At 43.1% G+C, this 22,270-nt stretch overlaps 1 protein-coding gene across 1 annotated transcript in view; it reads left to right on the plus strand.

Annotated features, from left to right (window-relative positions):
• FBXO34 (F-box protein 34) overlaps positions 1 to 21,897 on the plus strand; it is a 44,402-nt gene extending 22,505 nt beyond the window's left edge. Inside the window, exons 2-3 of the mRNA XM_065403662.1 lie at positions 13,016 to 13,214; positions 19,158 to 21,897. Coding sequence (XP_065259734.1) covers positions 13,138 to 13,214; positions 19,158 to 21,345 — 2,265 coding nt within the window. The 5' untranslated portion in view covers positions 13,016 to 13,137 and the 3' untranslated portion in view covers positions 21,346 to 21,897. The remainder of the gene's footprint in view (positions 1 to 13,015; positions 13,215 to 19,157) is intronic.
• Positions 21,898 to 22,270: the final 373 nt, after the last annotated feature.

Genomic DNA, 22,270 nt, shown 5'->3' on the forward strand with positions numbered 1-22,270 from the left:
TGACCATTTTACATCTCTCTTCTTGTTGTGTTTTTTTCTTTTATAATAAACTTTTGGTTTTAGATATTAAAGGATTGGCTGGCAGCGTGATATTTTGGGTAAGATCCAAATTGATCTGGTAATGTGACTGGCCCTTGGGGGATCAGAAGAACATTTTGTACAATTAATAGAGTTCTAAATAACTTCTCACTTCACTGGACCTATTTGCTGATTGAGAGCCAGAGACTGAAATGCAATAAAGGGGTCAGTGTGATATTTTCCCCCCAGCTTCTTGGTAACTAGTGTGGGGGATCAGGAGCAGTTTGACTGGTTGGTGAATCTAACGAGTGTATTAACCACCAGTTTTGGGGGAATCAACTCTCCTTTTTGCAGCCTGCCCTGCCCGTGGCATTTTCAGTGTGGGCTACTCTAGGCACCTTGGGTCACAGGCACCTCGGGTCACAGGCACCTCTACAGAATTTACCAGGATGAGCCAAACTGGTCTCGTCAGCCATAAATGCTCCTTAAACCTGAAAGCCTGCAATGATGGTTATGAAATGATTGACCATCGTAATCAATCATGTCGTTAATCTACAGGAAAAGCTGTTTAGAATTAACGTTGCTGTTCTAAGGAGAAAGCTGGTTTTTTTAAAAAAACCCACAAAAACAAAATAAAAAAACCCAACCCCAGCAGCCCCACCACTAAGTCTGGGGTGCGTTAGGTTTGAGATCCAGAGTGGTCACAACAGTGCCTTAATTTCCCCCCTCCACATACAGACTGTCTGGATTGAGAGCCTGTAGGCCAGTGGTCCCCAACGCGGTGCCCGTGGGCGCCATGGCGCTTGCCGGGGCATTTATGTGCGCCTGCCTAGTGACAAGGTGTGAAAAGTAGTGCCGCGGCCCCGCGCCTGCCGGGGACAGGTGTTCTCTGTCCCCGGCAGGCGTGGGGCCACGGTTTCTCTCTGGCTTCTTTCCGCGCTGCCCAGCGCAAACTGGTCTCATTTTTGTTCACCAGAACGACCTACCAGGTTTAGTAGTATGGTAGTGCAGATGTAGGCTGTCTCATGCGCGTGCTGTTGGTTCCAACCTCTCGTCACTCGTGTATCGCCGCTCTTTTTTTTCCTGCTTGTGCCTGCACACGCAGTGGGGTGTCAGTGACCCATGTTTCTGTATATTATGTGAGTATTCTTCCGCTGCACTGATACTACTGTTTTCTCATGCTTTGCGATTTTTTTTTTTTTTTAACATTTTGCCCCCAAATGAGTGGTTCAAATAAAAGACAACATATATATTATTTCAACGCACTGGGAAGAACCCTATTGTTTTATTGAAAATAAAGGGAAATGTGTTTGCTTATTGTGCGGGGGCGCTGTTGCAGTGCCGAAAAAACATAATGTCGAACGCCATTTCCAAACTAATCACGGCTCTTTTGACATTAGCCGTCCGCTTAAATCTGAGTTGAGACAGGTTTGATTTGAGTTGATTAATTTTCTTCTATCTGCCCAGCAATCTGTTTTCACTAGACAAATGGTAAAGTCTAAAAATGCTACTATTGCTTCCTTTAAAAGTGCTCATCTGCTCGCAAAGAAGGAAAAAACCCTTTCAAGATGGGGAATTGCTGAAGGAAGCGTTTTTGACTGGTGCTGATTGCCTGTTTCAAGGATTTTCTAACAAGCGTGAGATTTTGTCGGCAATACAAGGCTTGCAGTTATCAGACAACACAGTTACGAGGAGGATACATGCAATTTCAAGCGACGTGCAAACTCAGCTAAAGGATGACTTGGAAATATGTGACTGGTTTTCACTGCAGTTCGATGAGTCGACAGATATATCGGATACAGCGCAGTTGGCAGTTATGGTGAGGATGGTATTTAGTGACTTCACCGTAAAAGAAGTTTCTAAAAGTATTGCCTATGAAAGGGCGAACAAAGGGTGAGGACATCTATAATTTATTCAAATCATATGCAACATCAATTAGTATGCCACTAAACAAGCTGTCTGCGATCACCACTGATGGGGCACCAGCAGTGATGGGCAGCGCCAATGGATTCATTGCACTTTGCAAGAAGAATGAATCCTTTCCGAACTTTGTCTTATCATTGCATTATCCACCAAGAAGCTTTGTGCATCAAAGTTCTTTCTTTTCAACACATCGTGAATGTCGTTATTAAAATAATTAACTCTATTTGAGCGAAACCTTTGCAACACTGACTTTTTAAGGCCCTGTTGGAAGATGTTGATGATAAACAATCTGATCTTATCTTGCACACAGAAGTATGATGGCTGAGCAAAGGTAAAGTTCTTGCATGTTTTTTAAGCCTAATTGAAGAGATCAAAGAATTTCTGAAGGCCATAAATCAGAACTTCGAGCAACTAGAAGACTCCAGCTGGTTAATGGACTTGGCTTTTCTTGCCGACATCACTGACAAATTGAACATTTTAAATCTTGAGCTCCAGGGAAAAGACAAACGTGGCTCAAATGATATGTTCCGTAAAATCATTCAAAGCAAAACTGATCTTGTGGATGTCACATATGAAGACTAAGTCTCTCGTATATTTCCCAAGTATGAAGAAAATGGTATGTGACAGTGATTTTAACCCACCACCATTTGTTATCCACATTCAAACACTTCTGGAACAATTTGAAAAGAGATTTCAACAATTCACCATCATTGAGCCTGTAGTTGCCTTTCTTGGGAATCCTTTTACTTGCCAAATAGAGGTAACAGAAATGGCTACATCAATTGCGAGTCTCATTCAAGTAAGAACAGAAGACGTGGAACTGGAGATTTTGGACCTTCAAAATGATATTGTTCTAAAATCCTGCGCAACAGATGAAAACTTTTGGAATCTGGTTGACTGAAAAACGTTTCCTGCCTTAAAAATGTCGCATAGATAAGTGGAACCGAAATAAGATTTTATTTTGTATGCTAAGTTCTGTTTTCAACAATGAACATCATAAAATCAAAATACAGATCTCGGCTTACAGATGCCCATCTTGACGATTGCTTACGAACGGGAATATCATCCTACTCTCTCAACTACGAAAAATTGGCTGAAGAAATGCAGTGCCAAAAATCACACTGACTTTATTAGAAAAACCACATGAATTAATGATACCTATTTTCCATTAAGTGCTGATGAGCGCATATGATTAACTTGTGTTTAACTTTTTTTCATATTTGTTTGTTTATTGAAATCCAGATACAAGTAACAATACAAAGAATATTTTTTAATTAACCATAGCTGGCTATCTATGTTAAAGTAAGAATAATAAATATATTTGCACCGGCAGTTCAACAATGTTTTACTTTTTTAAACTAAATTAGATGAAAACTGTTTGATATTTATTTTGTGAAAACTCCTTAATTTTTCTTACAGGTAGATAAAAAAGAGCAAATTCACATGGTAAGGTGAAAGAGTAATTGCCGAATAATTTAATTAATACCTTTTACGTGTAAAATTACCTTTTTTATCTTATTGATTCATAAATTCTGTAATATTAAATATGATGTTTTTCATATTATTTAATGTACAAATACAAAATAAGCCTTGAAAAATTGTTGGCGCCCGCCACACTCTTCTGAAAACATGAATGTGCTATTGGCCACAAAAAGGTTGGGGACCACTGCTGTAGGCTTTGTCCTGCAATTGAAGCTTGCTTCCGGCATCTTTCTTGTGTGGATGAATAACCCAGCAAATCTTGTAAAGAAAAAGCCAAAGGTAGCTCTAAAATGAGAGCATGAAGTCTCCAGAGCTCAGAGAGAACATGTCTATTTCTAGAGCAAATTCCGTTGCTCTATATTGGGGAAGGATTCAGGGATATCTCTCATCCCCCTGCTCACAAAAGTAGTGGCAGCTCAGCTGAAAGGCTAACTTGGAAATTTCCACAGCATAACAAATTGTGGGCTTTACATGTCATATAATTCAGATGTAGCTCATAAATTGTGGCCTTGAACACTAAGCCTTGTAGCCCCAATTTTTACCTGTACCTAGTAACCCCAATATACGGCAGCTCTGAAACAACTAAGTTGAGTGTAGAACTACCTCTCTGTTCTGGGCTTGCTATAGATTATGAAGCAGCTTGTGCCAAAGGAGAAGACTGGCCCAGCACCAACTAGAAAGTGGAGTAATGCGTGGTCCATGTGACACAGTTTTTGCCGCCAGCACAATAATGGCATTGGCAATTACTGGGTTGTTTTCACTTCTTTGTTTCCTTCTAGGAAGAAGCAGAACTAGTTTAGTGAGCTGGTTCTTGTTGTTCATCCTAAGGTAAATTAACAGGTGGTGTCTGTGGCCAAATCTTAATTCTGCTTCTTATTATTTGGAAATGGTTGGATTAGTAAAAAGTAATACTGAAACTGATCATGGGAGCTTGAAAATACTTTGTTAGCAGTAGGTGGCAGGTGATCTGCTCTAGATGTTCTCTGTCCTTCATTTGAAATTTTCTGGCCACCTTGAAGTGTGGCATGTGTTGGAATGATGGAGGAAATACTTAGCTGCAGGTTTGAGACATCCTGAAGTGACATGATCTAGGAAAGGAAGACACAGATTCTCCCCTTAGTATTCTATAAGATTAAGTGTTTTATTAGAACAAGAGCACTAAAGTTACTCGTGTGGTTTTGTCTTTCACATGCCTGTGTCTCAGTGCATATTATCTGTCAGATACTTTGCCTCCTGGTCTCATTTTTTTTTTTTGGTCTTCTCTCTTATAATCCATTCAAAGAGCTTGAACTTTGTCATCTGGTTTGTAGCCTATCGATGTCTAGAGTGTTCAAAAATATTTCTAGGTGCATTGCTGAGTTTCCTGGAATAAGACTTGCTGCACAAATACCATATTTAAAAAAAAGAAAAGAAATCTTCACTCTCTAATGTTGAATCAGCAATATTTTTGAACTGTATTTGATATAATAATCCATAAACGTTTGAGATTCAATTTTAAACTTCCCCTTTTTTCTTGTAGTGTGTAACTTTGACTCTCCTCTGCCTGCTCATGGGCCTCTCCCTCCCACACCATTGGTGTTTTTAAAGCATGTTCTTCAAAAGAATCTGAAAAGAATTTGAAACACAGTTGTGGCAGTGATGTACTTCCTGACATGAATAAGGTTGCTTGCATGCAAGCTCTGACACTAGGGTTCCCAAGATCAAATTCACACAAGTAAAATTTCCCACTGTTCAGGTGCATGAAAAAGAGACTGGGGTGGCCCCTTTGCTATGCTAAGTGAAGGAGGACAAACAAAGGTTTGTGTTGCCTGTATAGATGCACCTGGGATAAACCCATTTTGGCTGGTATTACCCCCCAGGGTGTTAATCCCTGTCTTGTAGACTCAGTGAAGACTCAAGCAGTCAGTGACTTTACTCCGTGTCCGAGCGAGATCTGGGTATGGATGAGAACTAGCTGACAGAGTCTTAACCTATGCAAGACTGAAGTGATGATGGATGACTGGGGAAAGCAACTGGAGGGTAGGGTAAGAATAGTATCAGCCACTCATTACTTGATCAGGTTTGACTCCCAGTGGCTACTAGAAGACGAAGTAGCAGCAATAACCAGTCAGCTTTTTATCGTTTACATACAGGCAGAAGGTTGTGACCTTTCCTTTCAGATGTGTACCTTGTGACTGTCACTCATGTCTCTGTCACCATGAGATTAGATAATTTAGTGTGCTCTGTGTGAGGCTATGCCTTAAAATAATTCCAAAACTGAAGCTGGCACAGAATGTGGTGGTCTGCTTGATAAGTTGCTTTCCCCAGTTATTCATCATTACTTCAGTCTGCTTGGTAAGTGGAGTATCTCACTGTGAGCCTATGCAACCAGCTCCATCATCTGCTCTGGCTCCTTGTGGTTTTCTGGGTGAAGTTGAAGGTGTTGATTGGACCTATAAAGATTTCAGCGGCTTTGCTGCCTACCTGAGACTGCCGCTCTCCCTGTTCCATGCCATACTACCACCGTGATCAGGAGAAGCACTTGAGCTGAAGTCCTGATGGTATGTATGAGAAGGGGCTACTGACTAGATGTACTTTGAGAGCCCCACAACTTTGGAATATGCCCTTTCCCCTGAATAACAGTCTGAATCTGGGGACCTTCAGGGAATGCAACGCTCATTCTTTTTCCAGGTATCTGGAGATGTGGGTTGTGTGAATTGTAAGGGTGGGGTAATACTGGAGAGGGGCTAAAGGGTCTGAGTTTCCTGGTTTTTTGTTGGTAGACGTTATGTTGCATTGTCTTGCTGTGTTCAACCAGGTATGTGGGTATTCATTTTGTTGCATTCTTCAGTAATGTCCAGAGTGCCTGGAGAGCATACCAAGCCGGGTCCTTTCTAGCGTTCTATATCTGTCTGAAGTGTGTGTGTCACGTTTCTGGGGTGAGCAGTACTATTGACCCGTAACTCGACCTCTCCATGGGCACCCCCTTCCAAGTTATAGGCCCAGATCACAGCACCTCTGGTTACCACCTGTGTGTCTTAAGCAGGTCCAACTGGGTTTTGGCCACTGGTATAGACCTCCCTCCAAGAGCTGTGGACAGGTGTGAGAATGCAGACAGGGCAGCTTATTCAAATCAATGTATTTATTTATCCATAGGAATGTACCGGTCAGAGGGAAAGGGTCAAAACAACATAAGGCCTCTGTGGATGTTACCTTACCTAAACCTTAGTCTTTCCTTGCCAGGTGCGCTCCCCCTCTTTCCCTCCCCCCCCCAGCATTGGGGCTGGGTGAGACAGGCTGCACCCCTGCAGCTTATGCCTTTATCTCAGTCTGTCCCCCAGTCAGTCTCTCCCCCTCTGAGTTCACAGGCAGTCTTGTTCAAAGCTTCTTTGTCCTGGGAACCCTGGACCCTAGTCAGTGTGGTTTATGTATCTCACCAGGGGTCAGAGGTAGGCTTCCAGCAGCAGATTCACTGTATTGTTCATTAAGCACGAGCAATTGAGTTAGTCATTGTCTGCCTTCCTGGAGATGTGTAAAAGCCACTTAGGATGGAGTTCACTCTGCCCCCATGCAGCAGGCCACATGGTAGTTTGTACCCCTATACAATTACTATTTATAAGAAATACAGATCTCTCCCACGTTCTTCATGAAACAATACAGAAAAAATAGCTGCTAGGACTAGCAGGGCTCCAATCAAACAATGAGCCTCCTGGGCAGAAAGAGGCTGGTGGAGGTGGGAGCAGCTTTGAAAGGGCTAAAAGCTCAAGGAGAAACATCATAAGATGCTCATAGTGGATAGTTACCAGACTTCATCAAAAGATTGTGTTTGTAGAACTTTTTCCCTGCTTGGAGGCCTTCCAGTGGGGGGCTTGATCCCAGAAACATTGTTGTGGATGACTGGGATGGGTGGGTGGGTGAGATCAGAAATGGATGAGGGTTAGCCTTCATACTTGTCTGTCTGTCTTGTCACTTTTAAATGGCATGGTTACCTTGAAGCCAGTCTTTGGAGACCGTGTCACGGGTCTGTTGTGTGGAGAGCAGGAGTACTCGCCATTTTGTTAGCGTAGACCCCGTGAACCGAAATGTGTTAGAAAAGTTAGACTGCTCTACAGCACACAACCGCCTCCTCTGCCCTTTCGTTTGCTAACTGACCGTTAGTCTGAGGACCTCGGTCTCTAGTGCCTCAGCACATTATCTTTGAAACCAGTTGGTTTTTAAATTTAAAGTGTGCCTGCTTAGTCTTTCCCATCCCTCTGCAGTACTCCTCCTTATACTGCTGCTGTTTAGCAGTGTGATTACTAAAAATCTGCACTGTGGTCTATGAGATTATGAATGGGAGGGGGGAGCACAATGTTTAGGAGGTGTAAGTGTTTTTGAACAGGTGGATTAAAGTTCCATCAATGGCGCTATATACTGCTGTTAGGCTCTGTTGATGTCTTCCAGCTCTTCTGTTCTGGCTGTGGCAAGCTTACATAATTACACAGAACTGGCTTTCTTTAGAGAGTAGGAGAAGCTCCACTCTTCATTGAGCTAGTTGTATTGAACAGTCCGGTAGGATAGTAGACAACTTCATATTCTTTTAATGATTTAGCTGGTGGACTGTGTGAATTTTTATGTTCCTGTCAGCACCTTTGTTCTCCAACTCCCTGATCATCTCATGATGTTTAAGTTTATCAAGTATGGCAATGAATACTGAATCTTAAGAGTTTATTTAAAGCCGCACAGTATTTGTGTTCAACCTGCTTAAATCTGTCGTGGCAAGCTGTGCAAGATTATGTAGTGGCTGGGGAGTTAGTCTGACCTGCCCGTAGTCTCTTGTAATGTGAGGCTATGCTTGCACTGGCTGGCTTGCTCTCTGTAGTGACGGCTGCCATCTGGTGTGGCTTCTTTATTTAGCTTTGCTCCAAGTAACGTTGTTTGGAAACCTGGTATAGCATCTTGAGTTAGGAAATATTACCAAACAATCTTGGTTTGTGCCAGATACTTCTGGAGTCCTGGATTCAATGAATTGAGTAGTTGATGCTGAAAAACGAACAACCAAACCCTCACAACTTGCTCAGTACACTTTTTGAGTGGAGTTGTATGTACTATTCAGTGACCACAATTCCTGCACACTTTTCCCTCCTGAACGAAATAATGTGCAGTATGTATAGAGTACATATTGATGTAGGTAGCTGTTTCCTGTGTTGTGGGGTTTTACTTCACTCTTGGCTTTAATTCCTCCTGCACTTTGGCCCTTGAACCTCTGCTGTTCTTGCAAGATCAGGGTCAGATGCAGAGCATCCTCAACTCTCCTTGACATCCACTTACAGTAGCTCCCACTGAAGGGCTTGGTCACCTCCCCCCCTGCCCCTTTGTATCTTCCTGGCCATTGAGCCTTATTCTTGTTGGCCCATCAGTGTCTTGGGTCAGTGGTGTTTCATAAGCCAAGAGGCTGTGGGTGTTTGGCTCTGACATAGAATATCTCACCACCATACTTGGCCTACACACTATTGCCAGTTTCTGTGAATAGCTTTGTGCCATCCAGAGACGGATGAATGTTGAGACTAAATGAAGTATAAGCAATGATTTTGCACTTCTCTAGGATTCTCTCAGATGAGGGAAGCTACAGAGCATTTTTCATAGATTCCACGCTCTTTATAAGTAACAGATGGGGCTGGAAAGTGAAAACTGTATATCTCCTAGAATATTCTAACTAAAACTGTAGGGAGAACTTGATATAGGTGAAGTGCTACGACCCAAAATGGAATTTGAACAAATGCTCTTGTTTTGTGAAATTGCTGTGGGATTTCTAATGACAAGGGGTCAGGATTTGACTTCATCTTTTGGAAGACTGGGCACTTCCCCCAGCAGTCTTTTAACACCATGTTGAATATTTCCTCATCTATGGCATAGTGAGCCTCACTTCTACAGCATCCTGAGCATGACTTGGTCGTCTTTCATCCAACTAGTGTAGTGACCAAACCTTGTTTAGCTTGATAGCACCCTGAGCTTACCTTGCTGACCAAAAGGTCAAGGCGATAGACGCTTAAGTGACCCTTATTTTCACAATTTTGAATTCTCTTAGGTCTAGCCCATTATACTTCCTTGGTGGATCAGGCACGTCAGGCACATTCAAACAATTTTGAATGAAAATGGAATGGGCAAGGAGTTTATTTTGTTTGACCAGGAACAGTACAACGTTTGTTTCTGCTGCAGAATTATAGGTCACTGCCTTGTTGCTATTTCCAGCTCGAAGGTGCCTTTCTGACCAGAGTGACTGGCCTGGCCTAACAGTGTGAATCCTTTCATTTGGTAAGTTAGGGTTGCTATGGTGTAAAGCTGAGACGTTAAATAAAGTCCATGCCAGAGAAGGCCGAGCTACTGTGATACCTCTGGAGCTCTAATAGTACAGTATCTCATTGCCCAAATTAAGAGACTTGACTGCGTTTGCCCTCATCTGTATTTCCTGAGTTAGGATCTCAGTTTTCACAAACTGTGGCAGCAGTACAGGTTGAGCTGCCTGCCAGCCATTGCCTTAAAGGGGAAATGTGCCTATTCACACAATGAGGGGCTGAATTCCTTCCCAGTGCTTATCTGGAAGGGGGGGTGGGGAATGCAAAGGAGTCAACTGGATGAGGCTGCTGGTTCCCTTTTCTGTTTTCCATACAGCTTTGTATTGCCTTCATGATCAAAAAAGTAATGAAGGATGAAAACGGGAATACGTCCTGGCGGGAATGCCTTCTCCAAGAGTAGCCTTCTATAGCCGCGATAGCGTTGTGGGGAGCGTTTCTGGGACTGAATCCTGGACGTCCGGATCTAAAACACAAACCTCTACTGCTCGAGCTGAAGAAGTGGGTCTATGAAGTTGGAGACATTAGCAATCTAATGAACCCCTTTATGTGAACCAGCCACTAAAGGGGGACTAAAACCCACACTGAGTTTATGCTTGCTTGCCACATAGCATATCCTTAACTGACTTATATTGGGTGCAATAGCTATCCATATAGTAACATTCAATAACGCCTTTCTCTGATGAATTATGATAAGTCTCTTAGCTCTGCTTTTCTTATCCCTCCCCCAACACACACTTCCCTCTTCGGTGTACCTCCACTTTTAGCCTGTTCCAAAACGCCATGTGAATTTGCCCTTGACTATTTTAATGCAATTCTGGGTGCCGTTTGGTTTTCTTCTTTCTGCAGTATTCTGAATGAGCTATTTTAACTTACCATGGAGCTTGTGTTTGGCCTCGCTCACCACCAGTTACAGAGTAGCAGCCGTGTTAGTCTGTATCTGCAAAAAGAACAGGAGTACTTGTGGCACCTTATTTGTTAGTCTCTAAGGTGCCACAAGTACTCCTGTTCTTTTTTCACCACCAGTTAGAGTACCCTGGTTTGTTTGGTTTTTTGGTGTGACTTTGTACCATATGGTTACCGGTAGGATTTGGAGATGGTATCTGTGCATGGCTAGTTTATGAATATTAACTTGCTCAGAAGCATTTAAAATATTTTTATTGGAGTTACCCTACCACAATGCACTTAACTAACATGCACATTGCTTACAGAAACACTTTTCAGTATGTTACTTTTAACTCATGCGAAAGGTGTCTGGCATTTTTAAAATGCCACAGTTGCCATTACATGGGCACCAACACAGTATTTCATGCCTACACGTGATGGCTCCTACTGAGTCTGAAATCCAAGTGTGGATGAGCCCAAAAAGGGAAGCGACACCAAAGCCTGGGTGAAAATCAGGACCTAAGTGCTCCCATTGAGCGCTGGTGAGGCAGAATATAAGTAAAGACCTTTATGTAACTTTTGGTTTAAATCCCTGTTAAGATTCCAGGTGTAAATTCTTGATAGAAACTCACAAGTTACTCATACATTTGCATGTGTATTTATCATGGCCAGAATTTTTTTTTTTTTTTTTAAACACCACTTATTGGGAGTGGCTTATAGTACAGCTTATATTCTGTGCTGCAATTTTACCTTTGCAAATAGGTCTTTGTCACACACACACAGATTAGGTTGTGACTGTGCTAAAGCTTCTAGTAAGAAGCTTTCATTCTTGTGCGAGTTCAAAGCCACCTAAACTCTTGTTCTGTGTTCCATAGAGTCAGTCAGAAATTCTCTAATTCCCCCGCCAGCTCTATCATTCTAATGTGTTTTTTTGTTCTCCAATTTGTCAAGAAACTTGTGTGTGCCAGGAATATTCAGCACTGATTTTTTTCCCCTGCGAAGACTGCAGGATTACAGAGTAACCTTTATTTTTAGGCTCTTGCTTAGTCATATATGGGCAGTTGATTGACCTGCCTTCCCACCGCCAAAGGGTGTGTGAAATGGCTGCCACTCTTAATCTCCACCATAGACTTGCATCTGAATGCAAACCAGCTTGCCTTCTCTTTGCAGGAAAGTTGCCCTTAATTAGTTTTTCAATGAGTCCTGGTCCGATTTACTCTCCCCCTCAAGGAGAGCTGCATTAGTGAGGCTGTGGGTGGAGTTGCTGAGAAGATATAATCAACATCAGCCAAGTATTGATTAGCGGAGCCATTCATAGACCTATGAAGAGAGAGTTGGGTTTTGATGGGCAAGGCTTTCTTTTTGGCAGGCAGGCACCTGCTAACAGATTGTGCTATGCTCCCTGGCTGCAGAATTTTCAATTTCAGTAAACACTTGGCTTCAGCAAGTTCCTCCTCCTTCTGGGAGATTCTGCTTGTCTACGCTACCAAGATTTCGTTGTAAGAAAGGGGCAGCAGGAAGACTGTTGTGCAAAGCAGTTGACACGGAGAACAACCTGCTACAATAAATGGTAAATCTTCTGGGTCACGGAGTTACAGTTAGCTTGGAAAAATGGCATTCCTTCACTATGGCGTCACTGCACATTGTCCTCTAGAGAGGAAGCAAACAATGCGCTGTAGAACAAGCTGTTGGCAGCTCACGTTTTAATGCATGAGTTTTTCCAGGTCTCATGTGCTGGTTCACTTTTTCCTTCTAGGTTTCAATTTTGAAGGTGGCTGTTGTTACTGTCCAAATGTTAATGCCGTGCTAATAGTGTCTGCTGCAAGGACAAGGAGCGAAAGAACAACCTAGTACAGATTGGAGATACTCCATAGTAGCGTTGTTTTGGCTAATTTGCTGTCTTATCTGTATGTGGTGTTAACAGAGGACAATTTCCACAGAGTTCTAAGGCAGTCTGGCAGTATGTGTTTGTTCTTTTTGAAATCCAGTATGTCACTCAGCTGGGAAAGCTAGCATCATTTTCTGGCAGTCTTGACGATTTTACTGCTTCAACATTTTAATTTCAGCCTTGAAAACCCATACCTCTGTGCAGTGCCATTAGGCAGAAAGCATAACGGAGCGGGTGTGTTGTTTGCAAAGGTCTTTGAAGATGTAAAGCATGCTAAGTGTTGTTGCAGCCACAGGTAGAATCAATCCTTGTAAGTACACCTGACTAGCTTTCCAAGCACGTGGATGGTTGGTGGTGGTGATGTATCCTAGCACTGCCCAGAGACCCTGATCAGGTTCATAGCGCCGTTGTTTTGAGTCTTGTTCCTACACCTAATGTAGGAAGAGACCCTGCCCTGACTAGGCTGTGTTCTAACAGTATCGTTTGTTTGTCTGTTTTGTTTCCCCAGTTTCTAGGTGACAGAGAGACAGTGAAACGCTGTGGGGGGCAAGGAAAGCGGTTGCGGGAGCCTGCATGTAAACAAAGATGGATTGGCTGTGACAGTGTGCCTTAGGTGGGGAGATCGGTATTATGAAGACTTCCTACAGAGCTGGCCTCCACAGGGAACCACTGAATTCCACATCTTCTACATTCCATCAAGTCAAACGGTACAAACAGACCCCAGTTGGGCCATGAATGGTTAACACATGTAGGCCTACTCAATTCCCTGCTTTGTGTGCCAGTCAAACTCTTAGATAAAACCCTTGCTTTGGAGAACCTTTGCCTTTAAGTGAAATATTAACAGTAGTTCTAATGACTGTGGGGCACAATTGTTCCTTAATATTTTTTAAATTAGATAACGGCAGCTACATCGTTACTGCTGCTCGTGTCCTCGGAGAAGCCTTTGGATATTTTTTTTTTTTTTTGTAGCAACAGCTGTAACTTTATGGGGATATGGCTTTGAAATACAAATATAATTGGAGAGTGGATTGCTGTAGTAGGATTTGAAATATGCAGTGAGCTTAAAAAAAGCTAGCAGAAATACCAGTAATCAGTAGGGTGGTCCGTCTGCCTAGAGAGTAAATAATTAGATTAGTACAAACTTACATTTTGCTTCAAGCGGACACCTGTTTCTCTGATTAAATTGTTGTGCCCTTTTTCCAAACATTACTGCTTACAAGGCAATTGAGAGCATCTGTGTTGCTATTGCCAGACTGAGAACAACTCATATTGATGCATTAAAGAAAATGCAAATGACAAAATACAGCGCTGAATTCAAGCTTAATCATATAAAATGTGTTTCTCCTTTTTAAAGATGTTGAAAGCTTCTGGACTCTGGGGGGAAATAGTCAGCTTTCAGCTTCTCATACCTGTGTGCATGTGAAACAAACAAATTCTGTGTAATATCTTTCTTGACTGGGTGGAGGGGACAGATGCTTCATCAGCCTGTTATTGACCTACAGCCAAATCTTGCAGTCTAACTAGGGCAAAACTCCCACTGACTCCCTGGGGGGGCTGTTGTCTCTGTGGTGATCGGTAAGAATGCATTGTATCCAGCCCTGCTTGCTCCCACCCCATGTCACTCTCCATACACCGGGGGAAGGATAGTTGGTGGTATAGAGCCAGATATGCTGACTTTATGCCACCCAGAGATTGCCCTATGCCACAGGGTTCTTTGAAATGCCCTGTAGAGCAGCTTTTTAGGCTGCTTTGCCATGCCTGAGCCGTGCAAAGGGGACAGAAGCAGGGCTGAGAATCTGGGCTAAATGATTTTGGGAGCTTCCAAAGCCTACAGGTGGTTGACCAGAACCAAAATGTATTTTAATAGTAACTAGCTCTTACTCTGCATTCTTCATCTGTAACTTTCCAAGGGCTTTACAAAGGAGCTCCGGATCATTATCCCCATTTTGCAGATGGAGAAACTGAGGCACAGGAAGGGGAAGTTACTTGCCCAAGGTCTTGTTTAGCAGTTGGTCCAGGCAATTCATTTAGACTCTGTCCTTTTGTAATCTACAACACTATGGCCATGGAACTTGCTGCAGACTAGAGCTGGTCAACAAAAAATTTCTTTTCCTGTGGAAAATGTCAGCGTTTGGGCAGAAATGTGAATATTGAAATGTTTTGGTATTCGGCCAAGATTTTTTTGATTTGGAAGTGCTGCTGTGGTGCCTCATGGTCTTGTTCTTCTCTATAGGCCAGATGGAATTTCCCATCATGTGCTGTGGCCTCCTCTCTTGAATCATGAGAGTCCCTGGCCATGGTGCATTCTGCGGGATGTAATCTGATTGGAGAGCCTGGCCCATAGAGCAGAAAAATAGTTTAGATTGAGAACTTCTAACCAGCTGTACTATAGACTTCTGCTCCCGTATCTAAGCTTTCATGGAAAGTAAACCATTTCTTTGGTTTCTGAGCCTTCATCATTGTGAAGATGACGTTCCAAATATAAAATGATGAGTAACAGCTACCTGAGTCTGCAGGCAGCTTGAAACAGTAGCTCTTAGATCTTCTCTTCATTAGGAATAAAGGTGTGTTCTTAACTTGTGTTAACTAACACATGGTAAATAACTTGGTCAAATCCTAGTGAAGAGAAGGCAGGTTATAGTTTTAATATGAGTCAACACCTCTTTTCCTAGCGAAGATGCACCCTTAGAGATGTGTGAACTGCTCCATTATCTCAGTGGCTTAAAGGTAGAATAATGATACTTTAAATAACATAGCTAATTATGTTACTGCTGATCCTTTTCAGAAGAAACATCCAGGTAATGTTCTTGCCCACAGTCCCAAAAAGCCTTCCTGGGGCCCAAAAGCCCTAACTGTCCATTAACCAGGTGCCAAAGTTTCCAGCTCCCACTTGATAACTTCTACAATGTCATTGTCTATACAAAAACATCTGAGACACCACGGTAGAGGCAAACAAATTGAATTTAATATCAGAATAAATATATCAAGGGGTAAGACCCTGATCTTGTGAATCACTCTTGTATTTAACTCATTTAAAAAATGCTCAGTTTAAAAAAACTTAGCTGCAGCTCCCACAGGAACTAGCCTGTAGCACTGGAGTGCTGCAGAAATTGGGGAGTGAAAGGGTATCTAGGCTATGGTTCATATTGGGCGCGAGTTCTGATCAGAAGACTCTTGTGTCTTTTATGAATGAGAACATGTGCTGTTACTCTGGGGGTGGGGAAAATGCTTGCTGGTTCATCTAAAACTAGCTCTTTTTTCTAATCTTCACATTGCAGTGGATGAGCACTTTTTTCCAATAAACTTTTTGCTGTAAAGTCTGTGAAATTCTTTTAAAATGCAAAAATAACAGGAGTACTTGTGGCACCTTAGAGACTAACAAATTTATTAGAGCATAAGCTTTCGTGGGCTACAACCCACTTCTTCGTGGGTTGTAGCCCACGAAAGCTTATGCTCTAATAAATTTGTTAGTCTCTAAGGTGCCACAAGTACTCCTGTTATTTTTGCGGATACAGACTAACACGGCTGCTACTCTGAAACCTTTTAAAATGCAGCTTGCTGTCTCCCCAATGGCTGAAAATGTTGAGAAACGGATGCCACCCCCAGTCTGTTGCTCAGATGGGGATTTTCAGTAATTCTAGATAGACACCGTGTAATTGAACTCTGAATTCAAATGAGGCAATTGTTCTGGCAATAAAACTTAAAACTAAACTATGACTTTCTGATGTATGATATAATTTCTTCAGCCTTCAGTAGTATTCTCCACCTCGCCCACCAGTAACCTAAATACTGGAGGAAATGTGAGAACTTAAATGAAGAATCCATAATAGATGATCTGTGATTCTTCTCTTTCTCTTGCCATAAATCAGAAGTAGCCTTGAGCAGCTGAACCAGTTCTGCTGACTAAGCATGTTGGAGTAATTAGTTCAGTCCTATTTTATTAATTTAATACCTTGCCTTACTTTCAGCGGCAGTCTCCTTAACGAAGGATGTTTTACTGATTGCCCTGCTTAGTGCATGTCAGAAAATACGTGAAAAGGGAGAAATGAGGCTCTGTTCGATCTTACAAATTTCCTGACACTAGAAATTCCATCTGGGAATTTTATTTTGTACTTACAAATTACTGGACTCCAAAAGGCAAAAATGTCGATGTAACTGCAGCTCTCTCTCTCTGTCTCTCTGCCTCTCTGCAAGATACCTGCAGTTCTAAGTGGCCAGAAGTTGTTTTATTTCTAGTGCGAAAGGTGGCACTTCAGCAGCACAGTGCAGTTCCAGTATGAAGAGGAAAGAGTGCCACCTACTGTATCACAAGCACCACTTTCTGCATGCAGCAGCTTGGATTTTTCTGGGAGGTTTTTCTTCCCGGAAGTTTAGTGACCTCTCACCCTGATTACTTTCTGAGTGCAGCCTGAGAGGACACAGCTGATCAGAAAGTTGGGCGAAGGAAGCAGATCTTAGTGTTGTGTAGGTCAGAAACCAACTTGGAAGGCAAACAAAGGACATGGTCACAACTGTTGGAATACTGGGGAAGAGGTGATCTAGATCCAATAAAGGAGTCAAAATGAACACCTTGAATTGCGCCCAGAAGAGACTTAGCAGCCACATTCTGTACAAGCTGAAGCTTCCAAATGGCCTCAGGGTATAACGCCCAGTGGCGCCTATTGCACTAATCTAGTCGGTGACTGTGGCACTGTCTGCATGGGACGAGAGGTTGCGATCGTCTCACCACACACAGGCTGGGAGCAGAGGGAGGATGGGAAGGTGTTATTGGCTACTTCTGCTACTTGACTCACTGAAAGCAGCAGAGGATCCAATGGGACCTCTAGGTTGTGCACCTTCTGGGAAGGTGGACTAGCCGACAATCAAGACCTCCTGTCCATCAGTTCCTAGTGTACACAGCATAGATTTCAGGTTTGGTGGGTAGGGCATACTCTTCTTTCCCTTCTGCCACTAAAGCCAAGGTGGTGAGCGAAACTGGAAAGGGAAAACAAAGGCAGAGCCCCCCTCTCAACAATGTGAAAGGAGTTCCCTCACTTTGGACAATCTGTTGCAGTGACTCAGTCTAGAACTGTTGTCCCCAAGCACCAACGCATTTTACCCTGGCAATTGGAGTTGAGGAATCTTAGCTTCTAGCAAACACTCTTTGCTGAATGTCCTACTTTTCTCCTCAGAGGCTGGGTTCCTACCATAGGCTGAGTTGAAAAAAACAACTTGGGATGGCCCAAGTGTAACTGAGGGCATCATACAGAGCCTCTGTTGTGATGTGTGAGAAGGAAAGAGCCCAACTAGCTGTTGGGTCTCAGGTTGGATTCAATAGCCTGACAATTAGAAACACCTCTTGTCTATTGACTGGGCACATTTGATCTCTAAGTCATTCCACGACAGCCACCATGGAGCTCCATGATGCCTTTAAGAGACTTTTCCGAGTAGAAGGGCAAAGGTAGAGATGCTGGTTTTGGAGTAGCTGTCAGCTCTTGCTAGTCAGTGGTTTTGGTCACTTGTTGCAAGCTGTCCCAATGAATTTGATGGCATTTAATTCCCATTTAAATGAACAGGAAGAGAGATTATTCCAGTTTCAACACAGGCTTTACAATGTAAAAATTTAAATCTGTTCCCATGGAAACATACCCTACAGCTGTTCCGGTAATATGCTTGTGTGACAGTCCAGTGAGACTGAAGGCTGCTGGTAATTAGTCCTGCATCTCCCCCATGGCAGTGTGGATGCTCCCCATGGCCTTTAACCGAGCCGAATTACAAATGTATAAATGCCCACGGTGAAAAGAGAGGCTGAGCGTAATCCTGCTGGAATAGAAATGCCACTTTTGTTCCAGTCTACGTCTAATTTATGGCTGTTAGATTCTCAATAGAAAAACTTCAGCTTCAGATTGGCTCAGTTCATCATAATGCAAAATATAGAAACAAAGAAGGTGACTCTTAATTTGATATCTAGTACCCCCCCCCCCCCAGGGGGGTAAATTTTTCAGGTTTACCCTGCACAGAATGTAGATATCTCCATAGGCAAGTGCAGTTAATTGGTTGTTAACAACATACTAAGGGATATTGTTGACTATAGGAGGTATCAGCAGATCAGAAATCAGGTGTGATCTTTGTATAACGGTATAATTACAATTGCTACTTTCTCTATTCAGCTTTCATCATTCTTTATAAAAACCCTTTTCAGTAGATGATCCGTGCTGGATATCAAAGGGGGGGGGGGGGAGAAGGGGCTTATGGCTTGGTTTAAAACATGACTGGATCAAGAATCTAGACTAAATCAATAATTATAATAACTGAAAGCTGTAAGAACTGGGTGGAACCTAAAATGCTTTGGGGAGAATGTTTATATCTCACATCTGTTTCCATGACATTTTAGAGAAATTATAATGGAACCTTTTGGTGGTCTTTGGGGCTTATCAAAGCATTACCAGGGTGCTAACGGAAGTTCTCCAAGGGAGAACTGCCGTGACATCCCAGGCTGGGGACACGACAATTGTTGCTGCCCCTGCAGCCATTCTGGTGCCTCTCCTGGCTCTGGCCCCCTCCTGTGGCTCCTGTCCCCCGTGGTGGGCCGTATTCTTATGACACTCACATTCAGGTGGAAGTGAGCCCTGGACAGCTTTTACAATAATTCCTTTACTTTTGTTTTCTAGGGCTTCTGGCATGCACTTAAAGCCATACCTCAAATTACAGAAGAAAGAGCGATCTCTAGATATAAGCCAAGATTCCCTGAGAGGCCTGCATATGAACCATCAAAGGTCAGCACAGGAGGAAAAGTATACAAACAACTGCACCAAACTGAGCATTTTACCTACGTCCCCGGTCGTGACTCCCTCTCGAAAGCCTTTGGGAATTATTTATCCTAATACTATGTGCAATATGAGTGGGAAAGCTCCAGCAGAAGGCCCAAGTGTTGAGAAGAAGAAGAATGCCCCGTCTGCAACAATCCACCAGGGGGATGAGGGGGAAGGACCGTTGGATATCTGGGCTGTCGTGAAACCTGGGAATACCAAGGAAAAGATTGCCTTCTTTGCAGCCCAGCAGTGCAACAACAATAGGATGGGCTCAATGAAACTTAAAAGCACCTGGGATATAGATGGAAGATCAGCTAAACGAAGGAAGAAATCCATGGATCTTATAAAAGCAAAGATTCAATTAGAAAGGATGAGAGAGGCAAACAGGAGGTGCGCCCAGCCTGAGCCTTTTGCATGTGGCATTGAGCACTGTTCTGTACATTACGTTAATGACAATGGTGAAGGGATATTTCCAGGTCGATCCTTATCTGTAATCGAGATGGTAGCTTTTCTAGAACACAGAGCAAGTGCTTTGCTGGCCGACTGCACCAAAAACTGCATGAACGCTTCTACTACAAGGCTGAGTGGGCAATCCAAAGGTGCACTTCCTGCTTCAGACCCTTTCTCTGCCCCGGGGGCCTGCGAGGTACATTCTGAAAAAGGGACCTGTGGGAGTGGTGAGCAGCAGAATGAGCCTGTGCGTGTGCTGGACATGGTGGCAAAGCTTGAATCGGAGTGCTTGAGACGCCAGAGTGAGCGTGACGCAGGGGGCCTATCCAGGAACAACAGCTTCCGGAGGAACATAGGGCGGATGTTACTGGCGAATGGCACGCAGTCTGAGTGTGACGCTGGGAAGGTATCTTCCAAAGTCCTTGGCCAGGAGGTAAGTTTAAAAGATCCTGTTGCAGTGGATGATGTTGGACAGAGAACAAAGCGTGGCCCTTCGGCCGCTGATGAATCATGGGAAGGAGCTGCTTCTGGGCAGCAGTCCTTGGCGGCAGTAGCAGCTGTGGATATCCACATGGTGAACGTCAGTGTCAAGCTTGGTCAAGAAATCTCGGAGAGACCCAGCACCAGCGGTGATTCTGAAATGATTGTGGAACCTCTGGGGTCCATCCCTTCTACATGTCCCGTAGCTGTTGGGCTGTCGTCAGATGCCATGCAGAGCGGGAGTACGACTGTTGACTGTTCAGCTAGAGAACCTGTATCTATTCCTAATCTGAATTCGCATCCAATGAGGAGAGAGTCTTTATGCATCAGTATATCGGTCACCAAGACAGAGAAGGGGTACAGGAAAGAGCAGCCTTCTAATTTTAGCTTTGGTGAAGATCCACTTCCAGGGAGGCTGTTCTTTCTGCCTCCTGGTCACCACACCAAGCAAGAACACACAGGGTTAGGGGAAAGTACTAAAGAAAAGCCAGGAGAAGTGGGCCAAACTGAGGATGCTGCTGACAATAACAGTGTGTGTGAGATAAATAGTGTTTCCATGGAGCCATTTGCCCTTTCACTATCTCCCATGGAAAGTGCTTCGCAGGTACTTGACACTTCTTGTTTGAAACGGCAGGTGTCTCATGACTTTTTGGAGACTAGGTTTAAAATCCAGCAGCTTTTGGAGCCTCAGCAGTATATGGCCTTCCTGCCCCACCACATCATGGTTAAGATCTTCAGATTGCTCCCCACTAAGAGTCTAGTTGCTCTTAAATGTACTTGTTGTTACTTCAAATTTATCATTGAATACTACAACATAAGGCCAGCTGATTCCCGCTGGGTCCGTGATCCACGTTACAAAGAAGATCCTTGCAAGCAGTGCAAGAAGACGTATGTGAAAGGGGATGTCTCACTGTGCCGGTGGCATCCCAAACCCTACTGTCAAGCTTTACCATATGGCCCAGGGTATTGGATGTGCTGTCACAAGTCTCAGAAAGGCATCCCTGGGTGTAAATTAGGTCTTCATGACAATCATTGGGTTCCTGCCTGCCACAGCTTTAACCGCACTCTTCACAAGAAAACCAGAGGAGGAGGAGCAGATGCGGAAGAGGAATATTAGTGCACATACACGTTCTCTTGGGAGGAGGAAATTTTCATGCTCTGTGCTGTTTACAGTGTATATAATTGTGTTTTCACAGGGCTATGAAACTGCACATACTTAAACACAAGAGCCTTTACCTTTTAGATTACAGATCGCTTTTAGCCCATCATTGTAAATAACACTATTAAAAACAAATTGTACATATAGAGTCTACAGCTGGCTGAACAACTTAATCACTACAATGCAGCTATGAGAGTGTTGCGGCTATAGTCGTGTGTGTTTTTAAGTGTCTTGTTTCAAAATCTGTATATCCTGTATAATATATGAAAGTTTCTGAGAAGAAACTCTAAATAGGTAAAGGTCAATTTGTTTAAAGGATCTTCAAATGATTTAACTGGACAACCTTAACATTAGACTAGAACAGATATTTGTTATAGTAGTGTAGCAGTGAACAAAAGAGAGGAATATTATTGTATAGGCAGAGTATAAAAAGGTTCTTGTCTCCCTTGCCCATGTTGTCTGGTTATTATTTTTTTTTTACTTTAATAAAATGTGCATTCTAGATCTGCCTTATCCGACTTTCTCTTCTTGTACAATCTGCCCTGAAATAAAGTGATGTAAAACTTCAGGCAGTAGTTCGTACTGTGGTGTAGTTCAGAGGGAGAGAAAAAGTGTGTTCTTATTTCAAATTAGTGCAGTATTTGAAAATCCGTTTTAATGAATGAATTCCTCACCCCACCCTTAGCTTGTGCTCTTTCACTGCTCCCTACACTGGAGTGAACATTGAATTCCAAAAGATACTTTTAGGCCATGCCAACTGCAAAACTTAATTGGTAGAATTATGCTAAAAATGGTACTGGCTGGCTAATTCTATAACATCAGCTTCAGGTCCCCCTCAAGCATGGCTTGGTTCCTGCCAGAAGCCAGGCTAAACCATCTGTTG

Source organism: Emys orbicularis, chromosome 4, assembly GCF_028017835.1.
Source record: "Emys orbicularis isolate rEmyOrb1 chromosome 4, rEmyOrb1.hap1, whole genome shotgun sequence".
NCBI classification, from domain to species: Eukaryota; Metazoa; Chordata; order Testudines; family Emydidae; genus Emys; species Emys orbicularis.